The 25,728-nt window shown below is 40.8% G+C and overlaps 1 protein-coding gene across 1 annotated transcript in view; it reads left to right on the forward strand.

Moving 5' to 3' along the window:
* LOC134675597 (inositol 1,4,5-trisphosphate receptor) overlaps nt 1-25,728 on the forward strand; it is a 131,984-nt gene that overhangs the window by 33,887 nt on the left and 72,369 nt on the right. The window contains exons 2-20 of the mRNA XM_063533920.1: nt 1,470-1,584; nt 2,549-2,619; nt 3,553-3,668; nt 9,205-9,324; nt 10,061-10,178; nt 12,618-12,730; nt 14,820-15,197; nt 15,944-16,056; nt 16,891-17,031; nt 18,190-18,274; nt 18,731-18,891; nt 19,831-19,996; nt 20,714-20,857; nt 21,271-21,415; nt 22,086-22,242; nt 22,700-22,808; nt 23,143-23,321; nt 24,407-24,562; nt 25,146-25,343. Coding sequence (XP_063389990.1) covers nt 1,502-1,584; nt 2,549-2,619; nt 3,553-3,668; nt 9,205-9,324; nt 10,061-10,178; nt 12,618-12,730; nt 14,820-15,197; nt 15,944-16,056; nt 16,891-17,031; nt 18,190-18,274; nt 18,731-18,891; nt 19,831-19,996; nt 20,714-20,857; nt 21,271-21,415; nt 22,086-22,242; nt 22,700-22,808; nt 23,143-23,321; nt 24,407-24,562; nt 25,146-25,343 — 2,753 coding nt within the window. The 5' untranslated portion in view covers nt 1,470-1,501. The remainder of the gene's footprint in view (nt 1-1,469; nt 1,585-2,548; nt 2,620-3,552; nt 3,669-9,204; nt 9,325-10,060; nt 10,179-12,617; nt 12,731-14,819; nt 15,198-15,943; nt 16,057-16,890; nt 17,032-18,189; nt 18,275-18,730; nt 18,892-19,830; nt 19,997-20,713; nt 20,858-21,270; nt 21,416-22,085; nt 22,243-22,699; nt 22,809-23,142; nt 23,322-24,406; nt 24,563-25,145; nt 25,344-25,728) is intronic.

The following is a 25,728-nucleotide window of genomic DNA, read 5'->3' on the forward strand; positions in this document are numbered from 1 at the left end:
TGTGAGCCAAAGAATATAATACTCACTAGGAGAAGAACGGTAACTCCATACAAAAAAATGTCCCCAACCGTTTATACGTTTATACTACTGGCGCCCTCGATGTGTACCAATGGAACTAAAGTTGACAACCGGTTTAGCCTGGCGGGTATTGGTATTATAGGTATATAGTAATTATGTTGATAAACATATTTGTTATCTTCATATCACGAAATATATGAAAGATGCAAATATTACCCCTTGTTTGTGGTATTATCTATTGATTTAAATAAAAGGCATATTTATGTTTATAACATTGTATTATGTTTTACATATAGAAATATACACTGAAAATTAAACCCTGACAACTTAATAAAAATAGACATTAATAAAGCGCATTCACAAAGTTTTCAGTATTATACAAATAACATTAGGCATGCCTACCTATTACACTTTACACACAGATACACTACACTTTACACACGGCATTTTACACAGATTTCTAACTTGTATTCATTCATACATTTCTTCACGGTTAATTAATACGCTTTCCAGATGCGTTATGACTCGGTTCCTTCTGAACCCACTAAAGCTGTATAAATTTCACTCTGGCTGCTTCAACAGCCGTTGCTCCGCATTTAGCACATTTTCTATGTGCATTGCTGTAATCTATGTAGGTACAGACTTACAGTCTTAAGTGGTTGTACCGTACCGCTACGTTGTATTTATTATTTAAAGATTTAATAAATAAGATTTTCGTTATGAACTTTAACCACAGCAGTTGGACAGAGTCATTGACAAATATATTTTTTTTATTATGGTGGGTAGACGTACCTACCCTCCATATATTTTATGAATATTGATAAAGACAGTTGGAAGCAAATATTCATTATAAAACTTAATCGCGCGTAATTAAGTTTTAAGCGTTTTAAGTCCCGTTTTATGATTAATTATGTATAAAATTCGTGATAATTTACATCAGAGTTGGGAGCAATGTTGCTGTAGAAAAATGTTTTTATTTTTATTACTCGCAACTTTTTCTCGGAGGCCAACGCACACATAGAAGCTTCAGGCGCACACATGCGCAATTATTTGGGGACACAACTTTCTTAGGAAGTGAACAGGCCTTGATGTGAGCACACCATATGTGTATACGTAAGACGGCTTAAGTAGGTCGAGACTTCTGTTGAAGACGTTGAAGTTCCTTTAGGTCCAGGTGTTCAAGTATTTCGATAGTATAGTACAGCTTGGCAAAAAAGAGTAGAAATTAAAAAGTGGCAACACTGTAGTTTCGTCCCGTTTTCGTATATAAATTGGTTTACTACAGTGTTGCCACTTTTTAATTTCTACTCTTTTTTGCCAAGCTGTAAACTCACTAGAGAGGTTTTGTTGCACTCAATCTTAATTTTCCGTGGCTAGCTCTTAGTCTATAATGGAGTACTCCGAACTCTGAAGCCATTGTATGAATACCAATATTGATAATATTTTTTCAGGTGTCGTTGCATGGTGGGGGCAAGGCGGCGAGATGGGGGACAGCTTCCTGCACCAGGGGGACATCGTGTCCCTCTACGCGGAGGGGACAGTCTCAGGCTTCCTCAGTACTTTAGGGTGAGTACAAGATGGGGACAGCCTGCACCAGGGGGACATCGTGTCCCTCTAAGCGGAGGGGACAGTCTCAGGCTTCCTCAGTACTTTAGGTTGAGTACAAGATGGGGACAGCCTGCACCAGGGGGACATCGTGTCCCTCTACGCGGAGGGGACAGTCTCAGGCTTCCTCAGTACTTTAGGGTGAGTATATTATACGAAGACGCTCTAAGTCGCAAAAAGAGCTATGGAACGCACGAACGCAGTATGCTCGGAAGAGAGATATATCTCTGCGATAGAATCTGAAACGAGGAGATCCGGCGACGGACCAAAATAGCAGACATCGACTTATTGCTTCTCTGAAATGGACCTAGTCCATGTAATCATACGTAATGGAACAAGTACTAGGAAAGCGTGGCGCGTGGAGGCGTCGTTCCAAAAGAACGGATCACAGACCTGATTGGAGGTCTGTGATCCGGTTTTTTAGACGGGGGGATGACATTAATAAATGCAGCCCACTCTGCAGTTTCCTAACCCGCTTTACTTGTGCAGATAAACTGTTGTGGCAAAACTGCGCAGGCATGCCCTTGTGTTATGTATATGACCAACTAGCTCTTAATGAAACCTGTGAGCGCATTGATAAAATAGTAAGACCGTATAATTACCTATTACCAATTGGAATCTGTATTCGGAAAACACTGTGTCTATTAGAAACATCTTCGTATTGATCCATCAGGTCAAGGCCGTACCTTAACCTCTTGGGGTTCAATGTCCTAATACTAGTACAAATGACCTCCAATGAAATTTAAATTGTAATGAAATAGAATAGAGTTTCTTTTATTTCGTTTCGTTCGATTTTAAGACAAAACAATTTCAACTCTATTTTCTAATACCGTTGATTCAAATTCGATTGCCAATTTTCCTTGTATGGTGGGCCGCTAGAGGTTATACAACCTTAATGAATGTTAATTGATATGTTTGTTTACAGGTTGGTAGATGACAGGTGCGTCGTCTGCCCGGAGGCGGGCGACCTCACTGATCCGCCCAAAAAGTTCCGGGGTAAGTTTCACGCAGTAATAGTCCTTATATTAACCATAAGAAGTTTTTGAACTGAAAGCCTGAACTTGATACCACTCAGAGTTCAGTGAAGTCAGGTCCTTCAATATGATATCCCTTATCTTTTGCACTGTTTTAATATGTATCTTTATGTGTTATCTGTCGTGGCATCATCGAATGGGCCCTACGGAAGACCAGCGCTGGCTTTATAGCAAGCATTATGCCGAGTTGGGTCCATTACGTGATGCACACTTATTGATCTCTTTCTTTCCTTGCTGTTGTTGTCTGTATATGTTCGTACATGTTTTGTGATCGTCACGAATATTATCTTTTGTATTTATCTTTTATCTTTAAATTGTTCTTGAGCAGCGTTTCAACTTTAAATTTTTTTACTTGATTTAACACTGGCCCGAGCAGGAAGTTATTTTATTTTAAGTGCATGGTATTTGGGTACCACGTAACGTAGGCAATGCTCCCAGCTCCCAGTACTGAATTTGCATGGCGAGAACCGGTTTCCCGGTTCCGGGACTGATTTTGTCATGAATAATCAGGAACAGACCCTAATTCCACGACAAGTGTAATGTTAGTTACCATTTTCTTGTGTAAAGATGAGGACTCAAACCATATTTAAAACTTTACGAACACTAGTTGCAAGGTTATGTTTTGCTTATGTGTAACCTTGGAATGATCACCAAACAACAATTTTGCATCTATCTTTTGTTTTTTGACAAGTTAACTATAGTTGCTTATCATGAATAGTGACACAAAACAAAATGAAATGCCATTCGATTTTAAATCTTACCAGTAAAAGATAGAATATTAAATGCAATAGCATTTCATTTTGAGTTGTGCCACTGTTAATGATAAGCGTCGTTCATGTCGTCCCGAGTCGTGTCATTTTCAACTCTGCCGCTCTAACATTAGTGTCGTTTTCAGATTGCCTGTTTAAAATATGTCCCATGAACCGGTACTCGGCGCAGAAGCAATTTTGGAACACGGCGAAGCAGTCGGCCAACAACAATACAGACACGGGCCTGCTCAAGAGATTACACGTAAGCCAATATGGACTTTACTTGTATCGCAGTAAGATTCATATTAAGACACGGCGATGTAGTTGGTTATTTTTTAACCAGGGTTTCGCGTTCAGTACGGATCAATGATGCCGATTTGACCACTATGTGTGTGAATTTTTTGACATTTTGGACATTGTGACCTAGAAATTCTGACATTAAGGCATCACAACATCCGGACTTGTTGTCAAAAGGGTATATAGGTTAGAGTCTGTGCGGAAAGAGAAGAGTCGTGGCAGAAACGGGAACTAACATTTTAAATTTTATATGGCAATCAAACCTTTGACACCTGTCTTGTAAAAAGTAAACAAACTTCTGTCAATGTATATTTTTATTAACAAAAACCGCAAGTTTTATGTATAAAATATTTTCAAAACACGATAAAACCGTACATAAAACCACAAGGAAAATTATATTTAATATTGGTCGGTTTTGTCAGCGGGAAGAAAACGGCTAAAAGCCGACTATCGACTTACAAAAAGTCGCGGGACGTGTTTCCGCTATTCGCGGGTATTGATGTTGTATTTAATATTAAATAATTACCTATTTAATAAGCCCCCTAAGTAACTTGTCTCCGGTACATAATCGGTAAGTATATTCATTCAAAATATATTAATTTTCATAAATATGCAGGACATTCATGATCTTTAAAATAACTGACAAATAGTCTTGATACTTGCCATTTTATGCATATTTATATGTAATTTCTTTTTCAGGATTGTGTAAAAGTACCTACGGTATCTCGAATAAAAGGCCGCTAAGTATGTGATATGCAAGAATTCGTAATCTACGTGCCGGATTCAAGCACATCCAGTTCAGATGAAGATAGCTCTATGAGTGTCCCTGGTTGTTTTGAAGCTAGCTCAAACATAAGTGACGTTGAATATTTTAATTCAGACTTCGATTACAAAGAATAAAACTTTTTCTAATAAAATATTTCTTTATTTGTAAGTTCGTTTACTAGGTTCTGAATAAAACTTTTTCTAATAAAATATTTCTTTATTTGTAAGTTCGTTTACTAGGTTCTGAATAAAACTTTTTCTAATAAAATATTTCTTTATTTGTAGGTTCTGTTAGTTACGAAATTATATTTCATATTTAGCAGTGACTTTTCGGCGAAGTAAAATATCGTGAGATGAGAGAACCGGACATATCCCAATAAGGCCTACCTACTTATGCACTATTTTTATTCATATTCATATTTATTATTAATAATGTACACATACATTACAAGTCAAGTTTACAATGGGTGAAATATATCCCAGATAAAATTACAGTTCTATTGCCCAATTTCTACCCGATCTACCCGGTTTTAATAACTGTTGGACTGCACAGATTAGGCAGTACATAAATGAGACTATCTTGTTTGGTACTAAAATTACAGTTGTATTAGGCAGATTCTTAACTAGTTTTAGCAGTTTTGTCAATCGCACTGTCTCATTTTTAAGTATCTGAGACATAAAAACAAGTGTGTTTTAAAATGAAAACTAGTGTCTGCGCTAAATCAGAGGATTGAGTTGACGAGCCGACACCACCACCAGGCTCCGTTTAGTAAGCCGTGGTAAAAAAAACCGGAACAAAAGGGATTCAAGTATCATGACCTTTAGTGTCGTACTATAATCACGTGACCAGTGTTGTCAGCATAGCAAAAACCATAAAATAGCACTGGCGCGCCCTCAAATCCCACGACTCTTCTCTTTCCGCACAGACTCTACGTCTGGACTTTCTGACATCATGTCGTAATTACATTCGGACAAATTGACTATGGATGGACATTATGACACCTAGCCTTTCTGACACTTGGACATAATGGGATACAAAGTAATACTAAAGGCTTTTCAACAATAATTTAAAAGAACACAATATCTATAATATCTCCTAAACTTAGGTATTAATTTTCGTTGAACATTTCGGTCTTCCTTTGATCCGTACCGAACGCGATACCCTAAGTCAGGATCTCATAGATAATATTGGCACTACATTTGAATAATGTTTAAGGCTAACCGTTTAAGATCACGACAAGAGGAATATAGACCTTATTTTTATATCCTGTGAGTTCAAAGTTGTTCTAACTCTGATGATATTTTGCTATCGGATAATTCGGTGGGGCTTTTAATATAATTGGGGTTGGGTTAGGGCAAGTGGTTTCAATTTGTATAACGTTATTAATATGACGTGCTAAATCGGGTCTATAGATAGCCTGAAATTAATTACCTAACATCATAGATTATGAATATTTTAAGAAGAAGCGCTGGTGGCCTAGCGGTAAGAGCGTGCGACTTTCAATCCGGAGGTCGCGGGTTCAAACCCCGGCTCGTACCAATGAGTTTTTCGGAACTTATGTACGAAATATCATTTGATATTTGCCAGTCGCTTTTCGGTGAAGGAAAACATCGTGAGGAAACCGGACTAATCCCAATAAGGCCTAGTTTCCCCTCTGGGTTGGAAGGTCAGATGGCAGTCGCTTTCGTAAAAACTAGTGCCTACGTCAAATGATGGGATTAGTTGTCAAGCGGACCCCAGGCTCCCATGAGCCGTGGCAAAATGCCGGGATAACGCGAGGAAGAAGAGAGATAGACTATGAATATTCTAAGACGTGTATTAGTGCGAAATATTGTACTAAATACAGGTGAACTAGATTACTTTGTATGCCATAATATCAGGCTTATGTGGTCTACATATATGGTAAGGGGTGTCTAAAACACAGCCCGTGAGGCCTTACTTTTGTAGTAGTAGTAGTAGTAAAACACTTTATTGTACAAAAAACAAAACAGGAAAAATAACATTCGTCATTAGTACAAAGGCGAACTTATCCCTTTAAGGGATCTCTTCCAGTTAACCTTTGAGCAATTGAGGGAGAATTGGAGACGGTAGACATCCGTACTGTACCAACAGCGTAAATAAAAGAACAAGAAAAGAAAATTATAATGATAATAAAACGAAAAGTTTCTTAGTTAATTATAATTATTAGCAACTTACCTACAACAAATATATACATATATACACAACTAAATACATATGTACACAACTAAATACATATATTTCTATAATACATATTACATATATGTATACAAAAACTACAATACCCCACAATACATATAATACTTTTTGTCTCGCGGACAGGAAGCGGAAAACCCAAAAGCCTGTGGTGGTGATGCGACTCTCGGATCAAAAATTTTGGAGACCCCTCAACATTATAATAACATCAAAACCAAACTTCGTATGCAATTTTAAAATTCAGTAGAGAATGACAGAGCAACTGAGCATTTTTTCTTTCTCTCAGTTTTCTACCTCAACAAAAACAAACGAATTATGGAAACTTTTTCCAGTCTCATCTAAATGACAAAACCAGGCCACCTGAATTGATCTCGGACATTATTCATTATTTCAAAACTGCCGTCCGGAATTAAATATATTAACCCAATTCTATCACCTTTCTTTCATTCAACTCTTTAATATATTTCACCCATTTCTGTTTGTTTTATTTCTGTTAATTTTAGATCAAAGAGAAGCAAAAATGGCTGGCGCATTGTTACTTTGGTAGCCGCATCTGGCTTTGAAAATGACAGTTTGATTTAAATAAATAATAATAATCAGCTTCCACAGATGCCCAAACTAAGCAATGCTTTTTTTTATTATTTATTTGCTTGTAACATGGGTGCTATGCGATAATATACATATTTTCAAACCCAGGACGTCTTAACACGTCATAATAATGTTCACACCAACCTACATAATCCCTACTTCAATCCCACAAAAAAGGGTCCAAAGTACTCGTCATTTCACCCAAGTGTATTTCGTTTACACACAAATTATATTCCTAATTACCAATGCGTTACGTTCGAAAATACCGTGAACACTTTCAGGGAAATTAATTAACTTACCATCTCCTTCAGACATTATAAAAAATCTCTTTAATAAATCTCTCGCCTGAACTATGTAAATCAAACTTTAAACGTCACGCTAAATTGAGCTTTAAATCACGGAGATAAAGAATAACGACTTTATTCCTGATATTAATGATTCCATTCATTCATTTAGACGTTAATGTCCAGGATTAATATACCATCATTATCACTGTTAGCTAACCAATAATATAACTTATTGCAATTGCATAAGGTCCATAGTCTGTTCAAAGTGTTGCTGTTATACTATCCGCAAACCAAAATGACTACCGAGATCATATTACCATCTCTTTTACTGCACGAGTATGACTATGAAAGTTTGAATGAGAAGTTTTACAACCCGGTCGTCAGTTTGGTTTGTGGATTAATACCATCGTCGATACAATTTAAATGATCATTCGTGAGCTTTGTTCCAATGGGATAAGAGTTATCAATGGGCGGTTGTGTTGGTGTTAATTAGTAACGGTTTGTTTATTAATACGAATGATGCAGTGATGCGTTTCGTAAATGTGGAATCGGCTTTTACACACGTGTGGTTTAGGAATAGGATTATATAGCGTTATGTTATGAGGTTATATCCAATATGGTGGGAAAGTACTATTTCGATAAAATTTGGTGACTAAATACCTATTTATCTATTGCACAACTCAATACAAGAAAACAAATAGGTACCTACAGATAATACCTATTACATATCAATTAAATAGAGTTGAACGGGCAGTATTATCGCTGAGTACTGGTGTCAAAGTGAAATGATAAGTAACAATTATTACACCAAACATCGTTAAATCGTTATTCCTGTTATTAGTATCAAATTGTATGTCGCCTTTATCTTTTTTTGTCTCTTGTTATTTTTTGTGTCACAATCACAGTTGTGGTTGAATAAAGATTTTATCTACATATCAAAAAAAAAGATATAAGTCCCGTTTGCTTTATTTCAAATAATATTTATATAAAAGTATATTGATCGCTATAATTTCAAGCGAAGTGATTGTCGCATAGCATAATTAATAGGTATCAAAAAAGCTTTATCAAACTTCCTTTCATAGGCGGAATTATCACATAGGTAGTTTTAATCGCTTATTCCATAGGCGGTCTGAAACTCGCGGTAATGTTATATTATAAATATCGTATCCTTTCGGCCAGAACTTTGCGCTCGCGACTGCTTCCAGCAGCGACCGCGGCACGCGCATCACAAACGAGCTGAAATGTACATAATTTTTGTAAATAAGTTAGTTAATAGTAAATAAGTGATTTTTGATCTCCTAAAATTATAAAGTTAGTTTTTAGTTTTTTTTATATGTACTTTACTTAAGGAAATGTTTTCCATACCCTATTAGGGTCCATGAGATACCATTATTTTGTAACAACTTGTTTTTACCATGGTGCAATAAACGATGTTCTATTCTAATGTCACGATCGCAGCAGCCGAGCTTCCACATGATTGGCATGACAGTATCTCGCCGAGATAGACTACCCGTCCTCTTTAATTAATAGAGTTAGAAAAAGACGGGCAGTCTATATCGCGGGCGAGATAGTGTTGCGTCCTGTGCTAGGTCTGCTGGAACTCTTTCAGCTCGTAATCGGTTCTAATGAATGCGTCTCTTTTCCAGCACGCAGCAGAGATAGAGAAGAAGCAAAATGAGTTGGAGAACAAGAAGTTGCTGGGCACCGTCGTGCAGTACGGCAGCGTGGTGCAGCTGCTGCACGTCAAGTCCAACAAGTACCTCACCGTACGTGCACACACACACACACACACACACATCCACATTTCCCTTCATAGGTCCTCCTTGTTCTTGCTCGAAATAAAAAACGACTAAGTACCTTCACTAGACTTATATCGACCGGGATATAGACCGTGATTACCTTTTGTATTATTTTCGAGCTCCTGATATTATTTCGACGCAGTTACATGCATCTTGTTCACGGGTAACTGGGTGTTCTAACGGGTAAATATCGGGAGCTCGAGAACAATAAATAAGGTATTCACGGTCCATATCCCGGTTGATATAAGTCTAGTGAAACTAACCGTGAATCATTCAAAACAACTAAGTACCTTGTTTATAAACGCACTACGAGCCTCAATTAGTTAATTTATGTTTTATCCCTTACAAATAATCAGTAAAAAAAAAACAAATTAAGAAAAACTACTATTAGCTTGCTATTATGATACCTGTAGTGCGTTTTTGAATAAGGGCCATAAGGGGGTAAGAAAAACATACCAAACACCCCGGAATACGACTATTCAGTAGACTATGGACTGTTTGCTTCTTTGAACGAAAAATCCATAAAGATTAGACAGACAGAAGAGAAGGTAAAATTTAATATTATTGTGTGCATTCTATTATTAGATAATTGATGTATTTTGGTTACAATTCAATATTCTATTATGTTCATCGTCTTTTGAACTATCTAATGTACATGTTTGCAATGCAATATTTTTATGTTTATATTATATTTGTTACGCAGGTAAACAAAAGACTGCCCGCGCTGCTTGAGAAAAACGCGATGCGTGTCCATCTAGACGCGAACGGAAACGAGGGCTCATGGTTCTACGTGATGCCTTTCTACAAGTTACGATCTACGGGTGAGTACCCACTTCCACTGGTAAGGGCTATGGGTGACGATAGCGCCTGTGCCCCATCAGGTAAAGCTCTGGTTTCCTAGGATAGCGAGGCCGTCATATAGCGACCGTCATACAAAATACTACTCCATCCATATTTAGCCGTATTATTTTGTATGGAGACTGCCGCTATATGACGGTACCGCTATCCTAGGAAAACAGAGCTTAAGCTCGCGCTGCACTGAGCGGTGCGAAAATCGCAATAAACGCGAATCTCAATGAGATGTCGATGATAGTAAAGTGTCCTTGTCGCTGGACAAAAAAAAATAGCGAACAAGTTGTGAAATTTCCGTGGAAAAGTTGTGGTTTACTCCACATTTTTGTACCTTCCTTAATGCTTTCTCGGCTGGGCCAATTTTCATATTTATCTTTACTAGATCAGCTAACTTCCATGGACTTATTGTCATGCGCTGATAACATGTTGCTGACCGGCACAGGTACTATAAACAGAGATGCGCTATTTTCGCATGACCACATCAAAGTTTGACCATGTTATTCCTATATTTAATTACACAAACGGGTCTACCGCGATATAATTTCATTGTTTTTACCCTTAATTCCGACGTTTCAGCTGAGTTGCATCAGCTGTGATCACGGAATGACTGACGTCCCAACAAATGTCAACGGAGATATTAATAAAACACCACTGAACTACCCGAAATTAGTTTATAAAAATATTCGGGGTAGACAAAGAAATTGCAATGAAATTATATCGCGGTAGACCCGTTTGTGTAATTAAACATGTGTAAAGCCTGACAACAGTTTATTTGACCCTCGCCATTTTGGGGATTTTCAATGGTACTAATTTCTTTTACTGGCAACAAGTACTCTTTGACAACGAACGTTGAATGTCATCGAATGTCACCGATGTAAACAAATAGAAAATATCTACGAATATATTCAAATATAAACGGTTTTATTACAAAAATGCCAAAAAAAAAATCCAAAGATGCGAAAAAAATGGAGTGAATGCAATCAAATACTTACAGCTTAAAAAGACGAAGGATTACATAGCATTCCAATAAACAATGTTTTAAAGTTGGTTGTTGACATGACCGGGATTGACATTTTATAGTGCGGTTGCATTGAACTGGTTAGTTGTTTGGTTTAATATTAAATATTTAGAATCAGATTTCGACGAATAGGAAATAGGGAATATTAGGCAAAGCTCTGCGTAGGTGGCACCTTTGTGGCATATACAGTAAACAAACCACATTGACACATCACACGTCACGTCAATCACATGGCCTACTGCGAAACAAGAAAATCGAAATTTCGTTATCTAATCTCTCTATCACTCTTGCATATTCGAGCGATAAAGAGGCTGATAACTAAATTTCGATTTTCGCCTTTACCGGTAGGCCCTTGTCACAGAATAAGTAATAGTATTATCATACAGAACGGACACGCACCGCCCCGCCCCGACTCGGATTACCTCGCCCCGCGACTGAGCTCTGACGGACTCCTGACATACTCTCAGTTCGGCTAGCAACGCCGCGGCGCGATGACGCAACGTTCAAAATGCCGATGTATTTTGCGATGTATGGTTGTTTTTCAAATTCACGAAATAAAGAACATTTATTTTTATTATACATATATTAAAAAGTAGCGTTTTGTAATTATTTATATTTAGTCCACGCTAATTATGTATCGACAATTCGACATGACATTTTTGGTAATTTATTGCCGCACCATACTTTACGTAATATTTTACGGCCTTTACGGGTTACGGGTGAGTTCGCATATACGTTCAAATAATATTAGCTGTGACCTGTGAATAGAACAGTTTATTATAGCAAGGATCTAGGAGAAAATACCATCTTGTAAATTATGTTTGTTTCTTTAATTTTAGGAATAAAAATGTTTGATATTTACGTTACGAGTACAACGATAACGCTCCGTGAACTCAAAAACATGTAAATAGTAGCCCTAAGCGACTTACTCACACAATGACGCGTGTACAGACGTGCCGTTCACACATATACACGCAAACGAGTTTTGATGTATGGCGTGTCCGCCCTGTGCCCTTGTTAACAAACCGCCTTGATGCATCAATGTCATATTTTATTGTCTGCGAAAACTTGTCAATAAACAGTTTAAGGCACAGTATGTATAAGTTAGTCTATGAATTTACTGAGTCGATAAGTGCACTCTGGCGGCAGAACATTGCAGTAATATCCCCTATTGAAAGAACCAAATTCTCTGTAAGCAATGTTTTGACATTATACGAGTATCAACATGAAGCCATTAGCCAATGTCCACTACCCCGACTAATACATGACGTACGCACATTATTGCCATACGTAAGCTGTTTGCAGCGACACTATCTCAGGGTTAAATAAACTGTTGTCAGGCTATACAAAACGCGATAGTTTAAAGTGTTACATGTTATTCCTTTTTCAGGCGACAACGTGGTGGTAGGCGACAAAGTGATAATGAACCCCGTGAGCGCGGGCCAGCAAGTGCTACACGTGTCGTCCAACCACGAGCTACCCGACAACGCGGGCTGTATGGAGGTAACACCTTATTCAAAGTGATAATGAACCCCGTGAGCGCGGGGCAGCAAGTGCTGCACGTGTCGTCCAGCCACGAGCTACCCGACAACGCGGGCTGTATGGAGGTAACACCTTATTCAAAGTGATAATGAACCCCGTGAGCGCGGGCCAGCAAGTGCTGCACGTGTCGTCCAGCCACGAGCTACCCGACAACGCGGGCTGTATGGAGGTAACACCTTATTCAAAGTGATAATGAACCCCGTGAGCGCGGGCCAGCAAGTGCTGCACGTGTCTTCCAACCACGAGCTACCCGACAACGCGGGCTGTATGGAGGTAACACCTTATTCAAAGTGATAATGAACCCCGTGAGCGCGGGCCAGCAAGTGCTGCACGTGTCTTCCAACCACGAGCTACCCGACAACGCGGGCTGTATGGAGGTAACACCTTATTCAAAGTGATAATGAACCCCGTGAGCGCGGGCCAGCAAGTGCTGCACGTGTCTTCCAACCACGAGCTACCCGACAACGCGGGCTGTATGGAGGTAACACCTTATTCAAAGTGATAATGAACCCCGTGAGCGCGGGCCAGCAAGTGCTGCACGTGTCCTCCAACCACGAGCTACCCGACAACGCGGGCTGTATGGAGGTAACACCTTATTCAAAGTGATAATGAACCCCGTGAGCGCGGGCCAGCAAGTGCTGCACGTGTCCTCCAACCACGAGCTACCCGACAACGCGGGTTGTATTGAGGTAACACCTTATTCAATAAGGAGTATTTTTTTATAGGCCTTTTTTACACAAATTGACTAAGGTCCCACGGTAAGCTCAAGAAGGCTTGTGTTATGGGTACTCAGACAACGATATATATAATATATAAATACTTAAATAGGTACATAGAAAACAACCATGACTCAGGAACAAATATCTGTATCATCATACAAATAAATGCCCTTAACAGGATTCGAGCCCGGGACCATCGGCTTCATAGGCAGGGTCACTACCCACTAGGCCAGACCGGTCGTCAAAGAAAAAGAAAGTAATACTACTGCAATGTTCTACCGCCAGAGTGCAGCACTAATTTGTTTAGAGAGTAACTTATACATACAAGGCCTTTTTTTTTTTGACAAGTTTTCACTATGACATTGGTGCACCAAGGCGGTTTCTTTACAGGTGGCCTACCGCGAAACACGAAAATCTAAATTTATTTTTCTGTCCCTCTATCGATCGAATAAGCAGTGATAGAGAGACAGAAACCGAACTTTCGACTGTCGTGTTTCACGGTAGGCCATGTGATGGACCTAGTGACGCATGACGAGTATTGATGATGTCAATGAGGTTTGTTTGTATGTACTAGTGGTGCCACCTACACAGAGCTTTACCTAATATTCGGACAAGCTACCAATTCAACTGAACACAACTTTATTCGCTCGAAACTGTTTATTATACTCGCCTACTTACTATAATACATCGAAACTATCTGAGAAAGTTTCTATCGAGATGCGATGACAATTTTTTACGGGTTTGGGTATTTCTCAACCGACCAACGGAGCGACAGCTGGTGTCCACGGGGGTTCATTTGACATCGCCCTTAATCACGTTACGAGTTATCGCCCGGGATGATATTGGTCATGGAAATCTATTTCTCGCGCGCGTCACGAGCTAGGTTACCATCCTACCATCAGGCGGTTTGATTGCCACAGACGAGATATGTGACGTTATCTATAAGGGACTTTATTGTCGATGGCGGTTACGCCATTATTAACGACGCTCCGATATAAATACATGCGCGACGCTGTGCGGCGTGAGCGCCATTGACAATAAGGTCCCTTTTCATAGATAATGCCCCATATGATGGCATTAGGCACCGGCACTTGGATAGCAGATCCAGACACTTATCACTCAATACCATCAATTTTAGTGTAAGTCAGGTCCCCACAGAAAACCAGCGCCACGGTCTGCCGCGGCATCATGCTGAGTGGGGATCCTATTTTATCGTCCTAATCTCTTTTATGTCTGCATGCCTTTCTTTTTTTTTCATGTACTATGTTGTGACGTTAAAATAAACGTATTTCTTCTTCTTCTTCAATAAAATAATCGTTTTTTCATTCCAGGTCAACGTAGTAAACTCCTCAACCTCCTGGAAAGTAACCCTATTCCTCGAACACAAGGAGAACCAAGAGGAGATCCTCAAAGGCGGCGACGTGGTCCGCCTCTTCCACGCGGAACAGGAGAAGTTCCTCACCATGGACGAGTACCAGAAGAGGCAGCATGTGTTCCTGAGGACCACGGGGAGGTCTAGCGCCACAGCGGCCACTAGCAGCAAGGCGTTGTGGGAGATAGAGGTAGATATATTACTGTCTCTCTTCCACGGGGAACAGGAGTTCCTCACCATGGACGAGTACCAGAAGAGGCAGCATGTGTTCCTGAGGACCACGGGGAGGTCTAGCGCCACAGCGGCCACTAGCAGCAAGGCGTTGTGGGAGATAGAGGTAAATATATTACTGTCTCTCTTCCACGCGGAACAGGAGAAGTTCCTGACCATGGACTAGTACCAGAAGAGGCAGCATATGTTCCTGAGGACCACGGGGAGGTCTAGCGCCACAGCGGCCACGAGCAGCAAGGCGTTGTGGGAGATAGAGGTAAATATATTACTGTCTCTCTTCCACGCGGAACAGGAGAAGTTCCTCACCATGGACGAGTACCAGAAGAGGCAGATATAGGTTAGTTTAGTATACATATTACCTACTGTCTCTTTTTAAAATGTATATATGTGGGCAGTGATGATTGATTTTGGGATTTTACTAGCCTCATTTTGCTCCAAAACAGCTCGATTGCAGCATTTTTGTAGGTAAGCGATGCTACTGTAATGGCTCCTCTACACGATGGGCTCGCTAGCCGGCCACTTCAAGGGACGCATTTATGCTCCCTATCCCTCTAGGGAGCAAGTTATATTGCTATCTTATTCTACCGCATGGCTGCGTCTCTTGGAGTGGCTGGCGCTGGCCCATCGTGTAGAGGAGCCATAAGAAGATATGTTTCTAGAATAAAACGGGCATTACTTAAACGTTGAATGACTGCACAAAGGCCACTGTTAATATTAAGTTAAGTTTTATTTATATTGTCAATAACTCTGAATATTGGTTTGTCGCTTATCTATCGCATTAGGTAAAACCTGTAATGATAGATTTAAGTTTTAATGACTAAATAAAATAAAATGTGAATGTTTTCCTCGCAGGTGGTCCAACACGACCCGTGTCGCGGCGGCGCGGGACACTGGAACTCTATATTCCGGTTTAAACACCTCGCCACCGGACACTACTTGGCTGCCGAAGCGTGCGTTAGACCACCGTAAGTACAACCTAAGACAATTTGAAATAGACGCGGATTGTCAGAGTAAATGTACCCACAGTACATTTACTGCCGTCTTTCGACACTGGGCCAAAGGTATGGTGCAATCTTTTCGAGCGAAGGCGCCATAACCTTCAGCCTATTCTCGAGTAGACGGCGTTAATATTAATTTTTAACAAGTTAACACATATCAGTGAAAGAATAAGGATCAAAGTCAAATGGCGTTCTAACAGTTTTAATCTTCTGTCGAAAGATGTCAGTAGATGTACATATACATATAATTTACCATGACAGTAATATACACTCTAATCTCTTTGGTACCACCTATGCTTGGTATTCTACCTGTACAATTTATTTATCCAATGTGCATTGCGTCTCACTCTCTCATTAAGCAAAATGTGAGACGCGAATACATTGGACCAATATATTGGACAGATGGAAAACCATCCTAAGACACTTGAATGGACAAGATGTGCCCAAGACCTATAATGGCTAATTTCAAGGGAATCACCCTAGATGCAAAAGAGATAGCAACTAGCGAGTGATGTAATTTGAGAAACAATTTTTTTCCTCATGATTTAAATTACAATGTATGTGTTTTGGTTCCTATACTTCCTTGTACGTTACGGTACGTTATTCTGTCCCATCAGCCAGAAGACAATAGTAGCATAGTTTGTGAGAAGAACTGTTCTACAATTATGGAAAGACCTTATAACTAAGTTTGGTTCATTTAAATACGAAAAAACTAGTATTTTAAGAGTGACCCAGGAGACCGTAACCATGGCAACTAGTGACAAGTAAAAGTTGACTCACCCATTTGTCTTCTTGTTACAGAGACGCGCCACTAGACACAGGGGAGCCCGCATACCAACTAGTCTCCGTGGCGCACTCCTCAGAAATAGCCACGCTCTTCGAATTGGACCCGACTACCATGACTCACTCCGACGCGCCCGTACCGCAGAGTAGCTACGTCAGGTAATTATAAACATGTGTATTTGGTATTTTTTGTATTTTATTTCCTTTAGGCGTGGCTCACTCCGAGATTTCGTCGCGTCGCTACAAGTACATGCGGCCCACACCAGTTTTAGTGTCTAGCACAGTAACTACTAGAGATGCACCGGATATCCGGTTACTATCCGGTATCCGGCCATTATTATACTATCCGGCCGGATACCGGATAGTAACGTTGCTTGATTTCGGAGTAAACAAATTGGATTTAAGAATCAGACACGGTCATAATCGTACTTGTTTATTATTTTAAAACAATTTTATCATTCCACTGACTTGCCCGCGCACTCATTTCGAACTTAGAAATGAGTCCGCGCGAACGTTTACTAGGAAACAGATCAAACCATCAGAATGCGCACCTAAAAATCCGAAATGTAGGTATAGTTCCGCTGGCCGAATATTCGGCGGCTGGATACCGGATATTCGGCCGATGGTCAGGCCGAATATCCGGTATCCGGCCAAACAACTATCCACTGCATCTCTAGTAACTACTACAGTTGCCGCGCACCGCTACGGAACGGACGCCTACTCCCGCTTGCGCCATCTAGCGGTCATATCTGTCGTAATAGACGCGTTTTGTTAGAGAGTGAACCTTCTGTACCTAGAACTATTATTTATTCTGTCCTACCGCTGGGCAAATCCCCCCTCTCATTTTTTAAATATTCCGGTTCTTAGCACTCTCCCTCCAGTCGGTGAAGCGCCAAATTCGTCTCTTTATAGTTTTCGTCAGAACGTTAGGAAAAAGTAGTAATTTAACACTTTAAACTCTCGCGTTTTGTACACATATTTAATTACACAAAACTCTCGCGTTTTGTACACATATTTAATTACACAAACGGGTCTACCGCGATATAATTAAACATTAACGGGTAGCTGCACTTTCATTGTCTACCCCGAACATTTTTATAAACTAATTTCGGGTAGTTTAGTGGTGTTTTATTAATATCTCCGTTGACATTTGTTGGGACGTCAGTCTTTCCGTGACCACAGCTGGTGCAGCAGCTGAAACGTCGGAATTAAAGGTAAAAACAATGAAATTATATCGCGGTAGACCCGTTTGTGTAATTAAATAAGTAGTAATTTTTCATTTTTATGTAATTTCATTGAATTTCTATTCTGTCCTAGATTACAACATCTATGCACGCACACATGGGTGCATTCGACGTCGATACCTATTGATAAAGATGAAGAAAAACCTGTCATGTCTAAGGTAAGATACCTTTCCGCCCGCCAACATTATATGTATATGTAGAATAGCTCTCAACTTTTTTCTCGAAACGTACATGTAGTAATAAAAAACAAATCGTCGATTGTTCTGCCTAGTAAATCTTCTATGAGCTTTCCAAGAACTAGATCACCTTTACTCGTTTCTAGATAATCATCCTTCGCATCGCTAATAGAACAATGGGGTTGACCGGTCGAAGTATTTTACAGATGGCGCCAGCATAGCTTGCCCTGTCAATCCCTAGAATTGTGTCAAATTCTTGTTTTTTTTTTAAATATTATAGCCTGGACGCCAGCCCTTAAAGCCAAATCTTACAGAAATAAAACTAGAGAAAGGGGCAAGCTATGATGGCGCTATCTATGCCAACCTTTGACAGTTGCCAACCTCATTGAGGGTTAGGTTACTAGTAAAATTAACCTTTTTAACCCTATGTTTGGTCAGGTGGGGTGTTCAGTGGTGAAAGAAGATAAAGAAGCGTTTGCGCTGATATCCGTCTCTCCGAGCGAAGTGCGAGACCTCGACTTCGCGAATGACGCCTGCAAAGTGCTTTCTGCGCTCTCGGGCAAGCTGCAGAACGGAAACATAGAGCACAACGAGAGGAAGTAAGCTATACAGTACAGATGTAGTGTATAATTATTTTCCTTCGTGTACTGGTACAAAATAAACATTAATTTCACTTAAAAACTACGAAATCTAAAACTATACATTACATCTAAACCTAAACTAACCTATAAAAACTAATAAAATTACCCACCCCGCATCGCCCCCGGCGCAAAGGTGCCCATCACACTTGCTGCGTTACCGCGTTGAACCGCGATGGACAATCTCTGCGCCAGGAACAACCCGGAGCGGGAGTCGAGACCCCTCTGCTGCAGGCGACGCCCCAGCTCCCCGAGAAAAGTTCTAATGACAATTAATGATATTAATGGCAGTTTAATGACAATTTATGATAAGTAATTAATTGTAACTTTATTGACAACGAATGTATAAATGCTTGTTTTCCTTCGTACTACCACGGAAACGTACGAACGTGTCTTGCTATTTCAGCCAGTCTCGGTACAAAAAGTACTGAGGTTGATTGAAGTAGCATGACAAATACGAACGTTTCCGAGAAAAAACGATGGAAAACAATTATGCACTACATCTGTACGTGCGTTAATAACTTTCTTATGTACAGTCAGCATCAAGTAGATAGTGACGGCCATTGTGGCCAAATATATTGGAATAGATCCTTATTTTTTTGACACGAAATTACTTTGGCCGTCACTACCTATCTATTTCATGCTGACTGTTTTGCATTGTTATAGTTATTTACGATACAAGTGCGGAAAAGAATTACCTATTCGCACGTGTATTGTACAACGTTTTACAGTACATATGGCCCTTTAAACTTTTGGCATACGCACGAAAAGTACTATTTTACGCACTAGTGCGGGAAAATAGGACCATGTTTACTGTAAATACTATTTATACATTCTAGCAAAATTGCTATTTGTACTGATTAAAGATGGATCCTGATTCTAACGTTAAATCCTTTTCAGAGCCCTGACCTGCCTCCTCCAAGACATAGTTTACTTCATAGCCGGCTTTGAAAACGAACCAAACAAGTCCGAGGCCCTGGAGCTGATAGTGGAGAACCCGAACAGGGACCGCCAGAAGTTACTGCGAGAACAATATATCCTGAGGCAACTGTTCAGGATACTGCAGGTAATGGCATCGTACCGCGTTTTCTTCCTAAGGGCCACTTGCTCCATCCCACTAAGGACCACCCCACATTTAGCGTCTGTCGAGCGTCGGCGTCTGGTCAGCGCTATGGAAAATGATGTCGCTGCGCAGTTGCGGCGACGTAACGTTGTAGACGCCGACGCTCGAAAGACGCTAAATGTGGGGTGGCCCTAAGCCGGGGTTAAGCGGTTAAACCGTTAACCCAGTGTCGTAGGATGGTATGGGGAAATCCGAAAGGAGAACTGTCGTAGAACATAATATCGTCGGAAATAACAAGTCGGCGCCTTTTCCTGATTGAATTAATTGCACGAGAGAGAATAAAGTGTATAGAGGCGGATAGTCAAAGTAAATTATGTAGCCACTGTAAATTTATTGCCATCTTTCGACAGAATATTAATTAAAACTGTTAGAACGCCATTTGACTTTGATCATTATTATTTCACTCATATGTGTTAACTTGTTAAATATTAATACTAACGCCATCTACTCGACACTAGGCCATAGGAATGTGCAATCTTTTCGAGCGATGGTGCCATACCCTTTGGCCTGCTGCTGTCGAGTAGATAGCCATGACAGTAACCCGACTCTATACACTCCATTCTCTTGGGTTTTATAAAAGTTGTATCAGCAATTTCAGTTAGGTACCCCGTTGTGTTGTGGCTACGTCTGCTTATATGAAACATCGATTATTTCTTCTAGGGTCCATTTCAAGAGTCATCAGAGGGCGAAGCGTTCCTCAAGATCGAGGAGCTCTGTGACGCTCGCTACGCTGCATATAAATACATCTTCAGGCTCTGTTACCGGATACTGCGGCTCAGTCAACAGGACTATCGGAAGAACCAGGTATTTTGGCGTATAGACGCTAGAAATGTATGTGTGTGTGTGTGTAATTCCGCGTGGATAAAAAGACGCATACATCAAAATCAAAAAAATCAAAATATACTTTATTCATGTAGGCTTAGCAACAAGCTCTTATGAATCGTAATTAATCTTAATCTAATTATCAGAGCAATTTATTGAGGTTAATATTATTCCATAATAAAATTGGATTATTATACATTATACATCATCAATCATTGGTCGCCGTATGTTCACTGCTGATCAAATTTTTCTGAGAAAATAAAAGGGTAAGCGGCCATTCATGAGGTCACAATTTTGTCTTATGCGACCATATCTAAGTTTATCTGTCATCTCTGTTCAAAAATCCATTCAAATTTTACTAATTGAACATTTATCTAATATGACATGATTTACAGGAATACATAGCGAAACACTTCGGGTTCATGCAGAAGCAGATAGGCTACGACATCCTAGCCGAAGATACCATCACTGCCTTACTACATAACAATCGGAAATTACTGGAAAAGCACATTACGGCCTCGGAGATCGAGACCTTTGTAGGTGAGTTACGATACACTAATTATATTTTTAATGTGGTCACAGAATAAATAATAGTACTAGGTACAGAAGACTCACTCTCTAACAAAACGTGTCTGTCACGATCAGCACAGATATGGCCGCCAGGTGGCGACAGCGCCACGCGCGGCTTATGGCAAACCCCAAAATTTGGGTCGAACGGATGTACTTTTAGCTACCTGTAGCAAAGCGACGAAATCGCGGAGTGAGCCACGCCTGATGTGGTTAAAACTGCCAATGGAGTGGACACTGTATAATTGGTCCCAAAGGTAATGTTTTCTGTAGTTTATCTCCCCGGTTTTTTTTTTCGTGTTTGTAAAATTTGTGGTGTTTTAGTTATATTAATTTGCAGCAAGGATTAAATAAAGAAACAAAGTAAACAATGTTTATAGTTGAGAAAACTACTACGGATGTTTTTGGCTTTAACTTCGAGTTCTTAACTCCATAAACAAGATTTTTTTCTACTTTTTAATTAGAAATACGAAGTAAAGTTACCTATTACTAGAACAATTTCACTACAGTGCCTTCTTAGTCGAGCCTTAAACGTTCAAGTTCATCCAAACGAATGATTATCATTACGGCTTGAGACGAAAGTGTTGTTCACACAAGCTAGTCTAATGAATTATCGCGTGTTATAAATGGATGGACTTTTCAGGCCTCGTCCGCAAGAACATGAAGACATGGCAGTCCCGATTCCTCGACTATTTAAGCGACCTGTGCATCTCCAACAAGAAGGCTATCGCCGTCACACAAGAACTTATCTGCAAGAGCGTGCTCTGTGCCAACAACTCCGACATACTCATCGAGACGAGGTTTGTCCATCATATCAGCCGATATACGACCACTACGCACATAGATAGGCATCCCCACGGCTCACAACGACTGGGCATGCGGCCTCATACAACGGTCCCTGCAATTTTATCCTGGTCACCGATCCTTGTTGGGGGTTACTTTGGCTGCGTTCATAGGTTCTCGCGCGTGCCGAGAACCCGCTCGGAGGGTTCTCTGTTTGTAGTCGCTTTCCACTACAAAGCGAGAAAACGTTATCGCCTACGAGCGCAGCGCTACGAAAACGTTGCCACTGAATGCGTTAACACTAGAGAACCTATCTGGCTCTGCGTTCTCCAAGCTACATGCATAGCCAATTAGCTATCTTAGTTTATCTTAGTATATTGAGTATCTACTACGGACTACGGAATCCTTCGTTTGCGAATCAGACTTGTACTTAGTCGGTTTTTTTAAGTATTTTAAAATGTCAATATGTTTCAGGGTCGTCTCCACAAAATACGAAAAAAGCAGCGGCTCCCCAAAGACTGACGAGGAAATCAAACAGTACACTGTCGAAGACGAAGTCATATTGTTGTGGAACAACAAGAAGGTACAGTACAATGGAATGTCTATAAAAATACCTTAAATATGAACATAAAACTTAAACACATTGTTGCGGTTGGTTGCAGGCGAAATTGTAAGTAGGAACGTTAGCACTAATATAAATTTTGTGAGTAGGCACTATACGCCATAACCTTATACGCCAAATACTATGAGCCATAACCTTTTACGCCACTAACTACTATACGCCATAACCTTACGTTAACTAATTATTTCGCCGTTTAATATCAGGTTACTCAATATCTCAAATGCAAGTGTTTCAGCGTCGCAATAATACACCAACTAAGTTTATTCATGATTAAATTGACTATTTCATTCTACAGGATTCCCGCCTACTAACGGAGCTAGCGGCCGAAGCCCGCGAGGAGCCCGCAGGCACGTCGGCCGCCATCTTGGACTACTACCGCCACCAGCTCGACCTGTTCTCCAACATGTGTCTCAACAGGCAGTACCTGGCCCTCAACACGCTGTCGCCGCAGTTGAATATACAGCTGATACTCAAGTAAGTTCTGTTAGACTGTGTATCCAAGCCCGCGAGGAGCCCGCAGGCACGTCGGCCGCCATCTTGGACTACTACCGCCACCAGCTCGACCTGTTCTCCAACATGTGTCTCAACAGGCAGTACCTGGCCCTCAACACGCTGTCGCCGCAGCTGAATATACAGCTGATACTCAAGTAAGTTCTGTTAGACTGTGTATCCAAGCCCGCGAGGAGCCCGCAGGCACGTCGGCCGCCATCTTGGACTACTACCGCCACCAGCTCGACCTGTTCTCCAACATGTGTCTCAACAGGCAGTACCTGGCCCTCAACACGCTGTCGCCGCAGTTGAATATACAGCTGATACTCAAGTAAGTTCTGTTAGACTGTGTATCCAAGCCCGCGAGGAGCCCGCAGGCACGTCGGCCGCCATCTTGGACTACTACCGCCACCAGCTCGACCTGTTCTCCAACATGTGTCTCAACAGGCAATACCTGGCCCTCAACACGCTGTCGCCGCAGCTGAATATACAGCTGATACTCAAGTAAGTCAATGATATAATTATAATTAACAAAACATAAGAGAAAACGAATCATCAATAGGAGCAGGCAATTCTCAACGCTTCGATAGTTGTCGGCAGAAGGTGTATTGGCACACAATGCTACAAAGAACATTTCAAAATAAGATAATCAATGCCCGATAGTATGATTACATGAAGAAACTTTTTGGTGAAGCTTGCTGGAGGCTGTTCAACGTGCTACTGGTACGAAAAAAGAAAACGAATTTCGACCAATTCCCTCTAATTGAGGAGGGATTTAAATCTTCTCGGGCTGAGGTACAGGGTTAGAGCCGGTGTAGCTTTATTTGACGTTCATAAGCGCATTTACTTGAAAAGTAAACATCTTTATCTTATCGAGATCTCTTGTGTGCGTGCTCATCTGTCGGTCAAGCATGAGTTGCGTTCTCGCGCGCAAGTCCATACTTGAAATTGTACTACATATATGTTTGGAGTCGCGCGCGAGAACGCAACTCTTGCTAGACCAACTAGTGCCGATAGATATATATCAAACATCTGTTTGCCGCAATATTATACTGAACTTTCTTTTACAGATGCATGTCGAACAACTTGCTGTCCCACGAACTGCGAGCGTCTTTCTGCCGTCTAATGTTACATCTACACGTCGACCGCGACCCTCAAGAGCCTGTCACACCTGTCAAATACGCTCGTCTGTGGACAGAGGTGCCAGACCACATACACATCAAAGAGTAAGTGTTACACTGTGTTCTAGTACCGTAATATTGGTTTGACAGGTCCTTCTGCCATTTAATGCTGCATCTACACGTCGACCGGGACTCTGAAGAGCCAGTGACACATGTCAAATACACGCGTCTATGGACTGAAGTGCCGGACCACATCCACCTCAAAGAGTGAGTTTGTCAAGAACAATTCTTATTGATAATTGTTAGCACATTTGATCCAGATAAATGTCACTTATTTAAATTTTCACCGCACCGTATCACTGGTGATCGACCACCGATTTCATTATTGCTGGTTAAAATAAGCAATGCTTATTAAATACTATGCGTACAAAAGCAACGATATACATTTATAACTAGATATAAAGAAAATGTGCAACTATTCTTGACAAACACGCGAATATATTTTTAACTAGGCAATTTTATTGTCCCACTGTTAGGCAAAGGCCTCCTCTCGCTTCCTCCACTCGACTCTGCTGTCTGTATTTTTCCATCAATTCGCGTAGAATGCTTCCAAGTCGTCCCGCCATCACCTCGGTCTGCCTCCACCCCGGCGTATTATTTATTCACTAAATATAATATCTTGTTTCAGTTACCAATGCGTGAAAGGCGGCCCCGACGCGAACCGCGAGAAAGTCAAACAACAGTTCGCGTCCACCATCGGCTTCGTGGAGAACTATCTCTGCAACGTCGTCACAAGAACGTGGTACTTCAGTGACCACGATCAGAATAAATTGACATTTGAAGTGGTGAAGCTCGCGAGGGAACTGATTTACTTTGGTTTCTACAGGTATGTGTCAAAGATAGGTCTTCATTCATTCATTCTAGCCTTGGGGCGACTGAGCATAGGCCTCTCTTCGTGTACGCCACTTATCCCGGTCCTGGGCTGGTCTCATCCAAAAGTGCCCCGCGATTTTCCGAAAGTCATCCACCCAACGAGCCAACGGACGCCAGGCGCTTCTTCCACCCGAGAGCGGCCACCAATCCGTCAACATTTTGGTCCACCTGCCATCACTCTGCCTGGCAACATGTCTCGCCCAACTCCATTTAAGCTTGGAGATGACGTCACCCACGTCTCGCACCTTGGTGCGGCGTCGGATTTTGACATTTCATTCAAAAATAGGTCATCTGGCTCATAGTATTCGTGGAGAATTACCTCTGCAACGTCGTCACAA

This window comes from Cydia fagiglandana, chromosome 22 (assembly GCF_963556715.1).
Source record: "Cydia fagiglandana chromosome 22, ilCydFagi1.1, whole genome shotgun sequence".
NCBI classification, from domain to species: domain Eukaryota; kingdom Metazoa; phylum Arthropoda; class Insecta; order Lepidoptera; family Tortricidae; genus Cydia; species Cydia fagiglandana.